At 46.2% G+C, this 19,984-nt stretch overlaps 1 protein-coding gene across 7 annotated transcripts in view; it reads left to right on the forward strand.

Moving 5' to 3' along the window:
* The window catches only part of LOC138488904 (sodium channel protein type 2 subunit alpha-like), a 1,014,718-nt gene that overhangs the window by 708,441 nt on the left and 286,293 nt on the right, over positions 1 to 19,984 (forward strand). For all 7 annotated transcript variants that reach the window (XM_069616299.1, XM_069616302.1, XM_069616297.1 and 4 more), the window contains exon 19: positions 19,273 to 19,427. In XM_069616299.1, coding sequence (XP_069472400.1) covers positions 19,273 to 19,427 — 155 coding nt within the window. The remainder of the gene's footprint in view (positions 1 to 19,272; positions 19,428 to 19,984) is intronic.

Genomic DNA, 19,984 nt, shown 5'->3' on the forward strand with positions numbered 1-19,984 from the left:
CTGAGGTATCTGGAAAACATTTGTGTAGCATGACCAGTGTATAATAAAACTGATGTAAGTACTTAAGGTGGACCAGTTTGTATTTGGCGTTGAGGGCTATTCCCCTCTTTTCTCTACAACAGTAATTCTACGTTTCATCAGATACCACGCACCCCAATGAATTTTCCCATTTTCTCCTGGACGGAGTCACCCCCTTCATTCAGAAATCTAGGCTTATGCGATATAGGGTATACGCCACCTTACTATTATGATTTCCTTTAAGCATTTTATCTAGGACTGTGGCCACGTCGGGCTCTCTGGGGAAGGGTGGGATGATGTGTTTTAATGATTCTCTCAACCTGAAGTATGAGAATATATCTAGGGGAGTGAGTTTCCCTTTAGTCTTCATCACCCCTAACACTAGGAACTGGCCATCCTGGAAGAGGTCCCCAAAGCATGTTATGTTCACACGTTTCATGCAGCTCACATAGCTTCTCCCCTGCTGGTCAGCAGTATCCCTCGTATGTATCCCACCATGTTTGTCATGCTAGAGGCTCTGCCGGGTGCCGTCAGTATGACTGACCTCAAAGGGAAGGGAGTCTCCAAAACCTTTCTATCTCCACATGTCTCCTGTCTCTCCTATCCCCGAACCAGTAAAGGAGGAACACTGCTTGTTCCGCCATATGATATATTTTGAGGCCTGGGAGCACCAGCCTCCCCTCATCTAGGGGCACTACTCATTTCTCCCATGATACCCTAGCCTGTTTTCCTGGCCATATAAATCGTAATATTGCTGATTTTACCTCCTTGAAATACTTCTTGAGTGGCTCCAAGGGCGCATTGACAAACACATATAGGAAACGTGGTAGTAGCGACTAGGGTTATTCTTCCGTATAGTTGAGAAGGGGGTCCATCCATTTGTCCATTGCTGCCTTTTCCTGCTCCAACACAGGCTGATAATTATGGGTATATAACTCCCCTGTACTTTGTGCTTTGTTTATCCCTAGGTATCATTTGGGAATGCCACTGAAAGCCTCACCAGTCTACAAAGTGCTCAGTTATGTCTGTTAGTGGAAAGAGAACCAATTTTGCAGCGTTAATCCGTAACCCAGAGAAGTCTCCAAACAGCATCACATCTTCCATTATTGGATCCAGGTTGCGCTGTGGGTCCCTGATGTAAAACACCATGTCATCCGCGTAAAGGGAGACAATTACCTTGTGTTGACACAGTTGTATTCCTCTGTGGAGATGGCTTTCCCTGATTATCTCAGCCAGGGGCTCTATAGCCAGTGCAAATAGTAACGGCAAGAGGGGGCACCCCTGTCTCATGCCCCTCTCTAGCGGAATGGCTGTAGTGAACTGGCCATTCACTCTAATCCTGGCATTAAGAGATGTGTACAACAGCAACATCAAGGAAACAAAGCGCTCCGCTATTCCCATTCTGCATAAAATAGTAAACATGAAGGGCCACTCCACTGAGTCAAATGCTTTTGTGGTGTCCAGCAATGCCGCCACAATAGAGTTGTTTTGCTGCACCACGAACAGTAGCCCAAACATCCTGTGCAGCCCATAGGAGTTATAACGCCCAATACAAATATCGACTGGTCCACCTTCACTGATCTAAGCATCAATAGCCAGAATCATATTATCCAGGTTGATAAGGGATATGGGACGGTACGAGGAGCAGTCATTTCCTTTCTTGTCCGGTTTCAGCAGCTCCACCACTACTGCTTCCGTCAGGGAGTCCGGTAGGTGAATGTCTTTCAAACGTTGATGTTATGTCACTAACAAGTGGGGAGCCAGTTCCTTAGTGAAGTGTTTGTAAAATTCAGCCATCTACCGGTCTGGGCCTGGGGCTTTGCCTGACGGTGGGGATTTGATTGTTAAAAGGACCTCCTCCAGTGTTATGGGGTGACCTAGCCACTCCCTTTCCTCATCCGAGCACCAGTATAGTGCTACTTGATCTCAATATTGATCAATCTCCTGTTTTGACAAGCGTATCTGAGAGGAATACAATTGACCATAGAATACACAGAATCCTTGGATATTCTCAGCGTCCTCATATTTATCCTCCCCCAGTTTGTTTTTAACGGATATAACCTGGCTCTTACCCGTGTCTATATTTGCGGCTTTCGCCAGTAGCTTACTAGGGTGTTGCCCCTCCCCATACCGCCTCACTGTGTTTTTCCCCATAAGGAATTTCACTTCCCTTTGTGCTAGCTCCCCAATTGCCTGTAGCTGTACCTTGATCTCAGCCTGCTCTTTCATTGATGGTATTGACACTGCCCTCTGTAATTGCTGTATACATGCTTCAGCTAGTTGTCTATGAATCATCTTCAATATCCCATCTTCTTTCGATATGCACTGTCCTCTGATCACACATTTAAAAATCTCCCAGTGTTGCATGTTACCCCCATTTAACTCAACAAAGGTATTGATTGCTTTGGAGAGCCCATCACGAAAGACTCCATCTGTTAGACCTTCGCTCTTAAACACCCAATGTGGTCTCCCACCCCCATGACCAGGTATTTCCATAGCCAGCAACACCAGGGCATGATCTGACACTGTACGTGCTAATATGGACACTTCAGAGATCCCTCTCTTCAGCGTATCAGATATCAAGAAATAGACTAAGCGAGAGGCAGAATTGTGAACCAAGGAGTAAAACGTATATTCTGCCACCTATCGATGCCTGGTTCTCCAAATGTCCTCCACCTCCCATGTCCAGCACATTTCTTGTAGCTTATAGGTCGCCTTCGGTGTCTGTCGATGAGTTCCCCCTGTTCTGTCTTTGTCTAACTTCATAACCGCGTTAAAGTCCCCAGCCCATAGGATTTCCCCAGGTGTCATCTCCTCTAGTTGACGGTTAATCCACCCCAGGGTCTCTGCTAAGTCTTGGTTAGGGCTGTAGTAGTTAACCAAAGTGAATTTCCGACCCTGGCTAGAGCCATGTAACAGAGGCCCCTCCCTTCCAGCTCTGTGGCCTGGGATATTAAGCAGAACCCAGCAGAGCTTTGCAGCATGATACATACCCCCCTGGAGTACGAGAAGTAGGACAAGAAGTAACGGTGACAAACCCAGCTTTGCCCAAAGTTTGATTCTTCCCCTGGGGTTAAGTTTATTTCCTGGAGAAACGCCACGTCCACCCTGTGACGCAGCATATACAGTAACACCTTGCAGCATTTAGATGGACAGTTCAGGCCCCTGATGTTCCATGTCATGCATCTAAGAGACTTGGCCATAACATCTGTGTTGCATCAACGTGACCCCAGTGTTTTACCAGTGTGTAACTTGTACTGTAACTTTAAACCTTAGTCTTTCAATGAAGAGCTCCCCTCGAATACAATGTGAACCTTGAACTTCAAACTCTACAACTCCCCCCACCTACCCCACCAGCAACACCAAACTGCTAGTTGCCCCCCACACCCCTTTTCTCAATGACAACCATTTACTCACACTCGGGGGGGTCCGCTGGGACCCGGTTGTCCAAGCAGCTCTCATCGAGAGGCATCGACCCGACTGCCAATGTTCTGCAAGCATTGCAAGTGAGGGTGCCGCATGATGCCTACCCCAGCTGGTCCTCCTTTCAGCCATCTTTCCCTTTGCAGCATGATAGTCTGGGCAAGGACTCGAGGAATTAATTTGCCCCCTCATGAGTTTGAAAAAAGTGCACCTGGCCATCACATTCCACTCTCAATTTGTCAGGGAAGAGCATTGCGTATTTCTAGTCTCTTTCTCTAAGCCTTTACTTGACATCGATAAATGTTTTCCTGGAAGTTTGTACCATGTCTGAAGTCTGGGAACAGCTGGATTGATGCACAGTGGTACATCGGGGGGCCGTCTCTCTGGCTTCCCGCAAGGCTAGGTCTCCGCCTCGATAGTTTAGCAGCTGAGCAATGAGTGGCCAGGCAGGTGCTCCTGGTATTGGATTCCTCCCGCTGGGTACTCAATGGGCCCTCTCCACTATAAACAGAGCTGATAGGTCCTTGTCCTCTAGGACCTCCTTCAATAGATTCACTATAGATGACTCCATATTATGTTTATCTGCCGTCTTGGGCAGCCCTATAATCCTCAGGTTATTCCTCCAGGATCTGGACTCTAGATCACCCTGCTTATCTGTCAACTCTTTGATCGCCCTCATGATTTTGACTAGGTCCCTTTCGGCAGCACTGGTTTCCTCTTTAATCATGGACACTCGACCCTCAACTTCATCTACACGTTCTCCATGTTTATCCAGGCGGCCCTGCATGTGGTCCACCTTGCAGGTCAGGGTGTCCATTTTGCCATCCAGCAATTGTATGCTCGCTTGTACCTGCCGCTTGTACCTGCCCCAACATGTTCTTGATGTCAGAGGGTGCTCCGCTCGGGTCCATGAAAGTTGGTTCTGGGGTGCTGTTTGGGAAGCATTCCTCTGATATTGATAGTCTAACCGGGGCTTGGGCATCAAAGTGCAGCTTTGATTGTTGCTTCCCTGATATTTGTGCTTTTACCATAATAGTGTTCTCTGGCCCAAATCGTCTAGTGTGGCCCCAGGACTCTCCAAGAACACCCCACCACCCAGAGTGGTGTTCTGGTGCTTCACTTAACTAACCCTCAGTGGTAGTGAGCTTCTCACCGTATTAGCCCTGGTACGCCAGCATCTCCTGCTCAGCGTCGCCATCCACCAATTTGCGTTTAGCCCTTGCAAGCTGCACTCCAGGTCAGGGCCAGCTCAACCGAGGGGGCGGTGCACTCCCGCTAACGGCTGGCAGAGGTTCTTCACCAGCTGGGCTTTTCCCTCAACTGGCGAAAGTCGCAGTATTGCCTGAGGGATTATTTCTTGCTTTCTATTGTGCCGAGTAAGCCTGAGCGGGGGCAGCACAAGTGCCACCTTTTCCACTCGTACCCTCTCTCAAGGCACTGCACTCTGTATCACTGTCTTCCCACAGCTCTTGCTTGCGGATCAATTGGCAGTTCTCAACCGTTTTGTGCTCCGTCGATATGTAGTAGCCCTGCTCTTCCTTATCGTAATGACTAGGGGCCTTTTTTTAAATTAAATTGTTTGGTTGCTTTTTTTTTTAAATAGGCCACCCACCCAGGTAGATGGCCTGGCCTCGAGTGACTGTTCAAAAGGGGCCCCTCTCAGCCACAGGGGGAGAAGCAGCCGGCCACTGCATGTATCTCACCTCGGTCTCGATCCCACCAGGTCTGCTTTGCCGGTGCCAAGACTACTGCAGGGATCAATGGGGACAGGAGCTGTCTCCCCTTCTCCATCCTGGCCGGCTCACTTGTTCATCCGGGTCCTTTCGTTTACAGCGACTCGTCGTTGCCTAGACGCCTCCATCCGTCCTTGCCCCAGCAGACTGCTCTTCGCCATCTGGGGTGTAATGTTGTCGCTGGGTGCCTTCTGAATGTGGGCCGCGGCACGTGGCACACTCTCACGTCTCTCGCAGGCGGCTCAGGGGCGATCCACTGCTTTCTGCCCCAGCTGCAGTTGCATCTATGTAGCCGCCTCGGGTGTATTAGTGGAGGCCCTCTTCCAACGCTCTTCACCACCGGCTCTGGCGTCACTGTTCTTGCACACAGACCCCTCAGATTTCACATGGATGTCCCTTAGGGCTGTCTACACCACGCGGCACTCAAGAAACATCTATAGCACTATGGGTCGATCAGGATTCTGTCCAAAAATTCAGGGCTACTTGGGAGCTCACAGGCTTGCGGCCATTTTAGCCGGACTCTCTAGCGCCCCCCTCTGCCCTCAGCAGCAGAGGTCTTTTCAAATTTTTTCCACTCCCCTCCTCCACTCCCAGACACCAAAAGGCAGTGACATAATGGTCAGGGAACACAGCTCCTTTCAGGAGAGCTGGACGCGTTGTTTCGTGAGTCCTTGGATCCTTTCTATACTGTCCACAGGGTTCTGTCTTCCTCTTCCTTTTCCTCTACCCTCCTCTCCTTCTTTGCCTCAGATAGGGTCCCTGGCTCTTTCAAGGGAGATCTTTTTGCTTCTAAAGATGCAGATGGTGAACCTGTTCCTAAATCAGACAGGGGCTGGCCTGAGGGTAGTCTTGGCCCTGTCATTTCTCAATCTGTCTTTGTCGCTCGAACACTTCAGGATGGTTGCTCCCACACACATAGCAGAGTCTCTATGCGTGGGGGATGGGATGTGTTCCCTAGACCTCAAGGATGCATACCTTCATCTCCCCATCTACCAGCTGCATCAGAAATTTCTGTGGTTCACAATTATGTTGTACCACTTCCAGTAGAGGGTGCTCCCTTTCGGCCTCAATTCGGCTCCTTATGTGTTTTGGTAGTTGATGAATGCAGTGGCTGGTCTCCTCCGCCAGAAAGGTCATCACTTATACCCTTATCTGGATAACTGGCTGGTCAGGGCCAGCTCAACCGAGGGGGCGGTGCACTCCCGCTAACAGCTGGCAGAGGTTCTTCACCAGCTGGGCTTTTCCCTCAACTGGCGAAAGTCGCAGTTGACTCCCGCCCAAGATCTGGTGTTCCTTGGAGTGCACTTGGACACAGCTGTGCAGCGGGTGTTCCCCACGTCCAAGAGGCTCCTCTCCCTCTGCAAGCTGATGGAGCACCTTCTGGCAAACTTGACCACCTCAGCATGGTGGTTCCCGCACCTTCTGGGACTGATGGCATCTTGCATGCTCACAGTTCAGCTCGCCCGCCTCATGACAAGGTGCCTCCAGCTCCACCTGGTGGCCAATTGGGACAAGGAAACAGGATCACAATCGGACAGGATCCCAGTCTCCCGCTGCTCCTCCCAGATCTTAACTGGTGGCTGATGGACTGCAATGTGGCAGTGGGAGCCCTCTTTACCCAGCCGGAACCCACTCTGGTGGTGACAAAGGATTCCTCGCTTTCGGGCTGGGGAGGCTACTCTGGAGTGCTACTCCATTCACTTTGCATGGTGCAGGGTGGAAGCCTTCCTGCATATCAATCTGCTCGAACTCAGGATGGTAGGCCCGGCCCTCAAGTCTTGTTTATACATTTGCAGTCTCAAATACAATTGATAGCGAATTGGTCTTTGGTTGACAGTGTTTTTATTTTGATAAAGGTAATTTGGGTGCTGCTTGGTGGTGACTAGTAACACTCCGAGTGTGTCACAATTTATGAAGAACAGAATTTTCAAGTCACCTTCTAGCGCACCTAAAGTTAACGCTAACTAAAGGTTAAATGATGTTCCAAAAATCATGTTTGTTGTATCATGAGGCTTTTTTATTCCAAAAATGATCCTCCAAAATTTGTTCTTAAATAGTAGTGCCCTCTACACGTGTTTCACCAAATCTGTTGGCTCATCAGGAGGGACTTATAACAGAAAATTCAATTCAAATTCATTGATTAGATATAAAACATGCCTTTAAAGTCTTTCGATTGAGACTTGAGAGCTTCTGAAAATCGTCTTCTTTCCTTGTTTCTCTGGCCCTCAAGTCTGTTCTGCCTCTCATCAGGGACACAGTGGTTCTGGTCAGGACCGACAACTCCACAACCATGTTTTACCTGAACAAGCAGGGTAGCACCCGTTCCCCCCCCTTCTGTGCATGGAGGCAGTGGCAATCCGGTAATGGGCCTTTACGGAAGGGATATGGATTTCCCCAGTCCATCTCCCAGGGGACAGCAATGCGAAAGTGGACCAGCTCAGCCGCTTGGGGTTGAACACCTACAAGTGGGAGTTACACATCAATTCCTTGTTGCCCCTGTTCCAGAGATATTTTCATTGCCTCTGAATTCCAAGTGCCTCCGATTTGCATTCTGGGCAGGGCGGGGTCTGCGGTCTCTGGGGGACACGTGCTACAGCCTTTTTCTGATTGCTGCGCCCTGGCCGTCCAGGGCATGGTTTTCAGATCTGCTGCAGTTGTGCTCCAAAGGACTGGTCCATCTTCTGATTCCCAGCAGGGGCTTCCTGACACAGCAGGACGGGGAAGTGGAGCACCCGGACCAAGCCAGGCTGGGCCTAGGGGCATGGTTCCTGACCAGCTGAGACTCAATCATGGTCAGTTCTCAGAGGACGACTGGGACCTCATTTGGGAGGCCAGAAGGCTGTCTATGCTGGCTCAGTACAAGAGTAAGTGGACATGATTTTGCTACTGGGCTTGCAACAATGGGGCTAGTCCCCCTTACCTGCACCCTGGATGACGTGCTGGCTGTTTCGGCACATCTGTCTTGTTCCGGCATTCAGGTCTACACCTGCTCCACCTATCTGGGGCCTACAAGAATTCCCCAGAGTATGTTTTTTCAGCGGCCAAACCAGTGTTTAAGGCACACCTCAAGGGGTTTTCCAGGCTCTTTCCTCCGGTACACAGTTCTCATCCTGTCTCAGACCTTAATGTGGTTCTTGCTGCCTTGCAGTGCAAGCCTTTGTCGATGGTCTCGGTGGACATCAGGCCGGTGACATTCAAGACAGTATTCTTGACAGCGCTCACTTCGGCATGCAGGGTCAGCGATCTGCAGGTTTTGTCATCATGCAAGCCCTTCACCACAATTTATGACGACAAGTTCATCTTGTGCACTCATACTAACTTTTTACCCAAGCTGGTCACCCCATTCCATTTGAACCAGGAGATCTGTCTGCCGTTGTTCTTCCCGAACCCGCAGTCGGATGCCGAAAGGGTTTTGCATTCTTTGGACCTCAAGAGAGTCAAGTTCTACCTCTCTCTAACAAAATCCTTCAGGAGGTCTGAGGCATTGTTCATCGCGTTTGGGGGCACATCTCCCGGCTCCCAGGCTTCCAAAGCTTCTATTGCTCGTTGGATGGTCGAGGGCATTTCAGAGGCGTATACAGCCATGGGTAAACCAGTTTGTGAGGGGTTTCATGCCCCTGCAGTCAGAGCGAAGGCCATGGCTGTCGCATTTCAGAGACATGCTTCATGCTGGGATGTCATCGGCAGGGCAGCTACTGGGCCACTCTGTCAGTGTTGTGTAAGCACTATTCCCTGGATACCAGCTCCAGGCGAGATGCAGAGTTTGGTCAAGCCAGTTCCTAAGAACCTTTTTGCTTTGTCATAGATATTAGGCAGGTTGTCACAGCTCCACCATATGGTCTTCGCTGGTGGAATCACCTACAAGGATAGGGGAAAGGGGACGGGACGTATGATTAATTGAAGTTACTCACTGCTGTGACTAGCGTACTCATAGTCTTTTTATGCCAGGAGCTAAAGTATTCACTGTAACCAGGTATTAAAGCATTTGATTTGTTAAAAAGGGGGCTGAGGTGATGTGCCAGAGGGAAGGAGATCGGGGGGCATTCCCATGACCGGGGGCCACGCCACCACGTGCTATACTAAATTTAAAGGCAAAGCTCAATTTTTGCTGCCAAAGCTCCTGGTACTCTGCCCATGTTGGGGGACTCCCTGAAAAGATTGATGAAAGGACACTAACGGCTATGAGTACTCTAATCACTACAGTGAGTAACTTTAATATCTATTGTATCCCTGCTTCCCTTACTGCGTCCTTCCCCTACGATTCGTAAAGCGCTCCAATGCTTCCTGAAGCTAGGTTCATGATAAATAAATATAATAATAATAATGCAGATTTGTCTACTGCAGGAGCATTGTTTGCAGCATCATTGTTCAGGATTGTTATGATGCATACATCCAGGACATCCAGGACAGTTACTGGAACAGAGGTTTATATTGATTAAATGAGCATTCTGGGTCATGCCCTTTATATTTAAACTATACTCTGATTGTCACTGCTATGACTGCAAGACTGTCGGCTTACACACTGCACATACACGGCTAATGAAGCAAAGAGCAATATATTGAGTAGAAATAGCAGCATAAGAGCTAATGGTTTTGGAATGTGAAACTGTGGGCTCAGAACAACCAGGGAAATTCCTTCTGTGACTGAGCAATCGCAGATGTTGAGAATCCTACTGGTTAATTTACCAAGATCACTCCACTTTCACATATTTCCATGACTGGTGAACTCCGTTACAAACTTACATTTTGTGTAAAATTGAAAACATTAGTCGTAAAATCTTTATTTATTTAATGGAGGTTACAGGTGAAACAGTGCATTTTTGGCACAGCATTCTTATAAAACATTTGACTTAGGGTAGAGGAGCAGTGTCCATAACAATGGGTGAGAGGATGTGGATATAAGACCTGATGATTCAGGGAAGGTAGAAACATGAACCAGGGACACGGACAGTAGAGCATTATATAGGAACAGGATGGTGAAGGAAGTGCTAAGTTTTAGGATGAAGTGGTGAGGGATAAGCGCTGTAGGGTTGTCGTAGAGAGGTAGGGGGAGTGGAGAAGAGGGAGATGTGGCGTAGAATTCGATGAAAGTGGTTCTTCAGACAAGAGAGCTAGAAGGTTGGATTTAAATAAAGCTAGAGTGGGAGTGGAAGTAGTGCAAAGAGGGAGAAGAAGAGCATTATATAACATAGCAAATAAGAAATCCTTCACTTTTTTATGATCATATAGTCCCTGACCTAATCTCTCGAATCGGTTCTACTACCAGGGTGAACACGTCCAATACATTTTGGGGTTTCTAAATACATGTTCCTGTTTCGAGGCATGCTGGCTGATTCAATTGAATAATTCAGGCTCCTACACCCTTTCATTATAGCTAATAGCTCATCCATCAGCAGCATATCTGTCTTATTGAAGAGTGCTTTCTGCTATATTAAGATTTAGTTTTGGAGCTCTGCTTCCTGCTTGTTACCTCCCTGGTCCAGCCGTCCAAATGCCATGCAGAAGGTAAATGGCAATGCAGCTACTAGCACAGCTTCAGTCTAATGATCGGCTCCACTAGTTAGATTTTCGATTTCATCTTGCTCATCAGACCCTGTGTCGCCCAGCTGTCGTGACTGCCACTGTAAGTGCCTGCCGACCTGCCCCCCTGTGCATTGAGACATGCTGCATTGGAACTGTCTTCCTTTCTTCTTTGAGAGCAGAGAACAGGCTACTGTCCCGCCACGGACAATCGCCCCATCCCACAGCCACTGAGAGCCACAGCGACGTGTAACTGCAGGGGTTAAACCTACAAGCGACCTGGACTAGACTGGCAAAGTTTTGCCATGACTGTGTCGAGGGTTGGTGAGTACTTGCATCACTTACCGGTGGCCCCCTGGCACACCCGCTTGTTTTTACGCACGAGAATCCCAGAAAAGATACTCACCTAAGCTGGGCTAGCCTGTGCCCCCCAGCTATTCCGGAACTCCCAAGGTCGCTCTACCTGCAAGGGTAGACAGTCCTTGAATATTAGGGCTTTATTCTTCATCACCTCAAGCCCCTTCCTGAACTGCTACTGCTGCTTGAAAAGGATCCACCTTCTTACACACGGCCGTGTGTTGTTAACGTACTGCTGTACTTTCGAGCACATGGCTCCCCACTTCGTAGGGCAGGACTGCATAAGCTAGGGATCGACTTTGAAGAAGTGCCTAATGTGATAATTGTGCTTTACCTACCTCTTCTGTTGCAGTTTGTGGTTGTGTTTTCCCCCTTTATCCGCATTAGGCTAAACACATTCTGTATATATGTTACATAGTGAGTGTGTGGTAACTGTTTTATTGTTCCTGTGGTTTATTTGGGTTTAGTTCTAGGGCCTATAATACATGTTTTTTGGATATCCACTGGTCTAAGAGTATTCTGAGGAGTTTTACTGCGTGTGCTCATTGTGGGTTTCTGATCACTCCCTCCCACCCTCCTAAGACTTAGTCTTGCCCGCCTGCCAATCTACCGTGGATTGGTTTGGTTTGTGCAGAAGGTTCCCCTGTTCCACTAAATTAGGGTGGCCTCCTAAACTTCTGCCTGCCAGGTCAGAGTTCAGAAATCCATCTTAACATCGGGACTTGACACTACTTAACACTACTTTGGATATTACATAGTCCCATGTATGGCATCATGTGAAATGGTTTAGCGAGTTCCTCACAGGAAAGGGAGTCCTGCTCTCCTTCTCTCCTAAGGTGTAGTGCCCACCAGTGAGGTCCCACTTGCCTCCACCCCTAGGGATGGTATTGCAAAGTGGGATCACCTCCCTACCCTCACAGGGGTGGGCTTCCCTTTGAGGAGAAGGGACAAATTCCATTTGATTTGTCACAGGAGAAAGCATTGCGTACAGCTGTAGTCTCCATTAAACTCAAGGGAAATGATACAAGCACTGCACCAAACAAAGGAGAAATTTGTATGTCTAAACTCCATTTCACAGGAGTAATGCTTAATACATGCCCAGAGCCGTTTGACACAGGAGCACACCAAAGAAAGGAAACTCCCCAGCCTGAGATAGGTAAATAAAACAGCAGCTTCTTCCCTACCAGCAACAAGCACAGGCTGAAGTGGGATCCAAGATGGAAGCTTCCCTATTTAAATACTTCTCCCATGAACTCAGGCCTACAAAGTATCCCTGCCTTGTAGTATGCCTAGAGCAGGCATGTGACTCCTCTGGACAATCAGCAGGAAGCTAGTCAGTCCAAGCAGTATATAAGTACCAGATCCCAGGACAAGAGTGGAAGGGAGTTTTGTGGCACAGAGTTGGTGAGTTGTGGTGTTGCAGAGAAAGAAGGTTGCTGGGCAGAGAGTAACCTTACTCGGCTGGGTGGAAGACCAGATAGTAAGACCCATAGAGGAAAGGAAGATTGCTGGGCAGTTTTTTAGACCTGGAGTCGAGTAATGAATTTTAACTCCTCGAAAAGAGAGGCCTGTTGTACGACCCGGATAGAAAAGACTAATCGAGAAACCCGAAGGAATGGAGGAGACTGAAAGCCAGAGACCAGAAATAAGGAAAATCAAGGAGATTGAAGCAGAGACCAAACGGCAGGTGAATGGAGCCCTGACCATAGCCCTAGTCAAGAAAAGGGCAGAGAAAGCAATGGCTGAGGCCTTAGACGAGGGCTAAGAGAGAGAGAAGCTGAAGGCGAGGTCTCTGGTCAAGGAGAAGGCAGAGCAGCAAAGGGCAGAGACTCTTGTACAGGAGGACGGAGCAACCCCTCAATGGGCCCATGAGATTCAGAGCTTGCCCTCCAGTACTTTAAGACGAGATAGCTGCACCTTGAGGAGGATGGGGTGCAGTATTCTCTTACTCCAACACCAATCAATAAGGCCAAGTCATTGGTTTGGCAAAGGGAAGTTGGTTTAATGACAAGTACAAAAAACGGGGAAACAAATGGAAATCAGCAGTGATGCGATCGCCCGTCTCGCTTCAACTTTCAAATTCTTCCTTCAGACAGCAATTCTTATAGGCAGAATTCGTCATCATTGACGTGTAACACTGTCATGCAATTCTATTGGTCGGGAAAGGTAACTTAAGTATAGGTACTATATCTGTATATGGTAACAGAGTGTGAGGATTGGATAACTCTTATCGGGTGGGTGTCTATGCCCATTCCTCTACATCACTCGTGATAGACGTCACTACAAGTACGACGTCTCATTGGTTCTACTAGCTATAGGACCCTAGATTATTTGGTCTGTTGTGATTGGGTCGGTTACACCCCTAGGCATAAATCTCCACTTTAATTAGCAGCATGCAGAATGGACAACCAGATGCGGTGTGCCCCAAGATTCACCCTGCCTCCCTTCCATCAATCAGTGCTTTAGGGCTATGTGTTAATTACTTGGCTGATGTTGGCCTCGAAACTGTAGCTTCTTATCAGGAAAAGTTATTGCATCCTCTGGGGTGGGTGACATCAGACGTTGGTACCTCTTCGCGCTTGGCTGGTCACATGTCAGTTCACCATGAATCTGCGTCATTCTCCCTCAATTTGTGCATTTGATTCTTCCTTTTGCCTTGCCACCTGCCTGGGCCTCCTTATCTCGACCTTCACTGGCTGGCTGCTATGCTCTTAAGTTTTGTTTCTTCGAAGTTGCCGCTCTCCTCCCTTCCTGGAGTTGACCTCGAATTCCTAGGCATGAGCCACTTCTTACTGAGTTTCGATTCTGCTCTTTCGTCTGGCTTTGAGCTAGTATCTGGTTCCTGGCCTGTTTGTCCTTCACCGTCCAGGGCTTAATTCTGCGTTTATAAAATGGAGTTGCACTTGTATAATGTGCTTCTTGAGGTAGATCTATAGTTGGCTTTTGCCGCTCTATCCTTCTACTAAGCATTGCAAGCAGTATCGTTTCCTTAGCTTCTTGCGTTCCAAGTTTATTTACAGGCATTTAGCCAATTGCATATTTCAATCCTGGTTGCGTCTCCTTATTTCAATATCGTCTCTTCTTCAATGTTCATTACGTCATTATTCGTAACATTTCATCTTTATGTGACTTCTTTTGATCAGCGGTTTGTTCATCTGTTTGGGCCCTTGTGTTGTTCACCATTTGCCTTCGATTAAGGCCCTTTGGGTCTCTTCGGGGACAGTTTGTAACTAGTCTTCATTTTGTGTCAACTGCTGGTATGGTTGTCTCAATGGGTATCGTGCAGCCCATGGTTGTCTGGTTATTGGCGCTTCAATAGGTATACAAGTCCTTCTGATGGGTACTGGACAGAGCCCCACTGTGGCTCTCTGTTGGTTTATTTGCTCCTTATACGTCACATATCTTGGCGAGTATGCTTCTGGTATCTCAAAATGGGTGGCTGGAGTGCAGGCCATATTTGGGACCTCCTCTACACCCGGACAATAGAAAGGGGCCCTGAACAGAGAGAAGGAGGAAGGGCCCAAAAGGTGGCAGAAAATGGACAAGTAGAGACCCTGGCCTAAGAGACAGAGAAGCAGTAGAGTTGGAGGAGGAAAAGAAAGCAAAAGGTCCCCTTGGTACTATCCCAGGAAAGAAGAACATACAGTGTCCTTGTGAAGTGTCAAGCAGAAGATAACAAACCCCAACCATGCTCACATCTTAAATAAAAAGCAACAACTTGAATGTTCTTGTTGTGTCATTTGACACAACTTGTCACTTTTGTGATTTTCTTTTTTGTCAACTAGTACATTAATGGAACCTCTTGTACGGGGCCATTCAGCTACATGCATACATTGGGAGAGATTCAGCACCTCTGTGGCAGATATTATTATCATTGGCACACATCCTGATATGTTATAACGCCATTACTTTTTCTAATTCTTTCCTTTCTCAATCCCTATATGCCCACAGGAACATACCATGTCTTCCACAGAAGTATGACTAATCATGCATCCTCTGTTGTCGGTGCTCTGTTTGTTGCCTTCTAAACGAACTCAACATCTTGTAAACATGCAGGTGTATGCAGAAATAACTTACATCTTTCACCAGACAGACCATTACATTTGTATTAAATCCAACCTCTCAAAACGTATTATTCCCACATTTAAATGCAGAAGAGAGCTGCCGTTTCTGTGGATTGTCAAAGAAGATGCCCAATACCCAATTCCAAGAAGTGTCACTTCTGGCTGCTACTGTTGTCCAGGCAGCCCAAAAGAAGATTTGAGCCAGCATTGAGCTGTCAAACTGAAATCGACATTGAACTGCCAGTAGAGTCTGTTTATCCCCATGCAATGCACTCCTGCCTGAGCCATCAGGCACTGCTTTGCATCTCCAAACTGCTGTCCCAGACAGTTAAGCCAGCTGCTTCCAGTAACCACTCTTTGAGCAGACTTGAGAACCTCAAGATAGTGTGATGGAATCTTGAGTAGCACTCTTGAGCAGCAGATCGAACCAGTCTTGCTGCCTATCTCAAAGACTCTCATGCTGTGACCGAACTCCCTTGAGTCACTCATCTTGAAGACATTGCCAGTGTGACTAAGTACCATCAGGGTACCACCATCAAACTGACTCTAAACTACACAAAGCAACAGAAAGACCAGCTTGCTGCTGCCAGCCACTGAAGCCTGAAGTTGTGAAATAGTGGAAAAGGTGTTGGTGCCAGTCACAGAGATACATACCTTGAGACTGTTCCACATCATTAGTTAGACGCAAGAATGACGCTTTCTTAGTAAAAGTCTATCTTTGTTTTTTATTCTATTTTCTGCTAATAGTCTATTTTTTACTTTCCTCCTACCTTCTAATTCCCAACTATCTAGTCGTCCTGGTGTTTATATTCAGTTTGTCTATGCAGTGCCTTTTCCCTTGCAGTAGTGGGGTGTTTATGTTTTTAGTATGTATTGTTTTTATTAAAGGGGTTTCTTTTTAAATGTAGATTTGCTTGGACATTCAACACTGTGTTTGTATGTGCACTTGCTTTGCCGACCATTCTCTGGAGAGTAGCGCCTGCCATCACCCATTGCTCCCTAAGGAGGAACTGGTATACTTTATACTTTTGTCAGTTGCAACTCTATGATTGGAAAACCTCTGTGCCGAATTGTCTTACAATTTTGGTGTATGGTCTATTGACGCCTTTTGACCCACCCCCTCTCTACATCTAGCTAGCAATAATGTCATCACATTTCTGCCCTCAAACACCTTCCTGTCAACCATGCACCCGCTACTTGCCATTGTGTCTTTGAAAACAGAGCTGGGGGCCGGCTAGCAATAAGATACAAACCATATTTACAGCAAGGTGGGCCAACATAAAATCCAATGTACCTGCCCATAATGTTACTTTTTCATTATTTTATACAGCGAACTCTCTGAAAAATCCCAATGAATATTTAAACTTATTTTAACATATGTTGTAAACAATAGCATCACACATGAAGAGAGCGCAAGATAATATACCTTTTTTTGGTAAAAACAGGAAGCAAATTTTCTCATGCACACTACTTTAAAGGTAAATAGAAAAACAGGTTGCAAATGTTATATACAAATCGGCACTAAAATATATCAGCATTGGCAGATACTGTAAAATATGTGAAAACATGCTAAAATACTTGTAGAGAAGCAGACATGTACGTCATCAATAGAACCCACACCCTCACCTCCGACATACTGGATGAAGAGGAAGAAGACACTGTGCGTGACACCAGGTATCATTCCAATACCGCACTGAGTATATGAGAGATGTTATGAACTCAGGCAACTGTACCAGATGTAACCTCGAACTGAATTGGTAGCAGGAGATTTGCAGACACCACTGAACATCGAAGAGCTGTAAAGGAAAGCAGGTAGGTGCAAAATGATGTCAGAAGGAGAGGATACGATGAGGCACTGAAACAATATGAGGATACTTAAAGAATGAAGATGTAACTGAAGAAACAAGGACAAGCCCACATACATGTGAGAAGAAACTATATGTACAAAAGATAAGTAAGCAGATGAGGAGAAAATTAATATATGCAGAAACACAAGGTAGATGAGTCGATGAGTCACTTAGAAGCTTGCTGCAGTAGAAAATATAAAATGGGTAAAGCAGCCATGTTGAAAAGATGGACATTGCCTCTGAATAATAGTAACCAAAAAGCTTGAAGGAGGAAGACCAGGGCTGCAGAGCTGATGGACGCTGAAAATATAAATGTGTTTGAACAAAGAATAGCTGTTGGCCAGAGATCAAGAATGCCACAGCAAGAAGTAATTGCAGGGAACAAAGGGAGTCAATGAGGACAAGCAGTATACGCAGGACATATTTCTCTTAGATTAAGTAAATGAGCAAACATTTGTGAATGCCAAGTATTGTACAATTAAAGATGCAGAATGCACATGTGAAATGGAGCAACCAAATCTCCAGAGGCCGAAGAGGGTAATGACACCCAAGATAATTGAATCAAATAGCACTAAATGGAAAGGCGTGATAGAAAAAAGTGTGGTCTCTTCACACATGGTGCAAGACCAGAAAACAAAGCATATTCACAAACTCCAGATGAAAATAACAATGTACCTTAACTCCCCTTAAAGTTCCAGAGAAGAGAACATCCAGCAAGGTCAAGTACAAAGAAGAGGCCCTGGCTGAAGGCTTGACTGATCAGAGGTGGTAAACGAAATGAAATGATATTTTATTTATATCGCCCTCGTACCCAAGTGTTTCAAACTAATTGGGCAAGTGGGCAGTAGTCTGATGTTGTTCTCTGCACCTGGGTTTCGTTTTTCTTATGTGTTGCTAACAAGCCAAATGTCCAACGTTGGCAGAGAAGGCCAACCAACCATAAGGGCCTATGCAATAGTGAGCATACATGGTGGCAGGGGCCTATCCGCTGATGTTATGCTGCTATAACCTGTAATATTAGTAGTTAGAGGGAAGTTCAAGGCATGCCTGCCAGGTGAGGGGCAGCAAATGATGTTTCTAACACTTATAGAAACTATAAGTAGATATGCTCCCCTAACCAATTCCTTTATCCGATAGGTTTTATTAATTGCCACGTAGGATGATGTAATAACTAACACACATCGAGGTATAATGCCTTTGTGTAACTGAAATGTATTCAAGAGTGTGCGGACTAAGATTTTTTGTTTGCCAGATTAACCTACTTTATTACACTGATAATTAAGTAGTATTTTGACATATTCTTTGAGTCTGTTTAGTTATTTGAGTCCAAGATCATTTATTATGGTAATCCCGTTCTGTGCATAAGAATGCCCAAAGGTGCTACTGCACACACTCCAGACAATTGGGTGAAAGAACAGGGAATGAAACGTGTGAGAAATGTAATAATGTGAACGCACAACACGACAGCTCATGGTAAAGCAATGTAACAACCTCATTGACTAGTGGATGTTTGCTCAGTTAGATTATGAGTGAAAGGATGCTCAAGTATTGCTAATGGCAAGACTATGAGCAATAACGTGTTGGCTGCATGGTCCAGTTGGTAGGTAAAGCTTCATTTATAATGCCTGAGATTTTCAATTTTAAAATCAATGTAGAAAATGTTACTATACCTACCTGGGAGGGGGCTGTTGCATGGATTCATGGCATCACCTCCCTGTCAATGGATTCCTTGTCACCTTGTGGAGAGGCGATCAATTGGACTGCTGCCCAGAACTAATGGTTATGTTTATATCAAAGATTTCCAGAAATTTGCTTTTTAGCATTGCAAAGCTGCCCTAATTGGTACAAACTTGCCCTTGTTCCAAGCATTCTGTGACTATGGTCCCAGATTACATCTCACTGATGCTACCCAATGAGGCTGACACATGTCTGGGGATCTTGTGCATGTTATTGTGAAGTAGGCAAATGACCCAGAGGTTCAGGATGGACTGTCTCTTCTGGGGTGGGTCCATGGTTTTTATATTTGTTTCCCCTTCTGCAATGATCTAGGGGGCTGCCATAGCATTTACCAGTGGTAACCAATAAAACCATCCAAAACCACCCATCACAGTTTAGTGTTTCAAGGCCACTTAGATCCCCTTGCCAGAGAATGGGTCCTGCCCTGTGCACTGGTTCCCTTGTTTTCCAAATGTGTTTTACATTTAGTCAATGTATATAAAACAACCAGAAAATAATTATATATATCAAGCGAACATTTTTTGTTGAAATTATTGCTATTTTGCTTCATTGGATCTTTCTTATACCCTAAAGGATGTATCGCGAAATACAAATGCTGTCAAGTGAGTGTGGAGCATGGCAGGTGGAAACAGTGGTGGAACCTTAGAAAAACCTGCTTCAAGATAGTGGAACACAACTGGTTTGAAACCTTCATCATCTTCATGATTCTCATGAGCAGTGGAGCTCTGGTGAGTCAATGCTTATGTGCACTTTCACAGCATTTTGTACAAGTGGCTTCGGAAATATCAGACAGTCTCACTGTAGTGTATACAATGTGTATGTTGAAGTGTTTCTCAAACTGAAGTTAAAAGAGTACACGAAAAGCGCTGGAGATATGGTAGTCCTTTCCACATTTGGGAAAACTTCCTAATTTTTGGACCCCAATGGGGGGAGCTACATGAAGTCATAGGTTTTTGGGAAAAAAGACTATGCAGGTACGGAACAATTGTGTCCTCGCTTTTGCAGCAGGGCACATATTGCCCATTGCAAAAATGCATCGACAAAATATATATTTGCATACAGATATTTTTTACCATGATGGGAGTCCTGATTCAAAATTGCACTGCACTTGTAAAATGTGTTTGTAATACATCTATCTGGGTAGTGATATAATCCTCCTCCTGGCCCCACGCCTTCACTCCTTTCCCCAAAGCACTTCATCAATTAACTTTTTCAAGATTGCATTTCTTTTTTTCTAGATTTAAAGTTTGTCACACTGTTGTAATGGCAAGGAACGCAGATAGCT

This window comes from Ambystoma mexicanum, chromosome 9 (genome assembly GCF_040938575.1).
Source record: "Ambystoma mexicanum isolate Mex_15411 chromosome 9, UKY_AmexF1_1, whole genome shotgun sequence".
NCBI lineage: Eukaryota > Metazoa > Chordata > Amphibia > Caudata > Ambystomatidae > Ambystoma > Ambystoma mexicanum.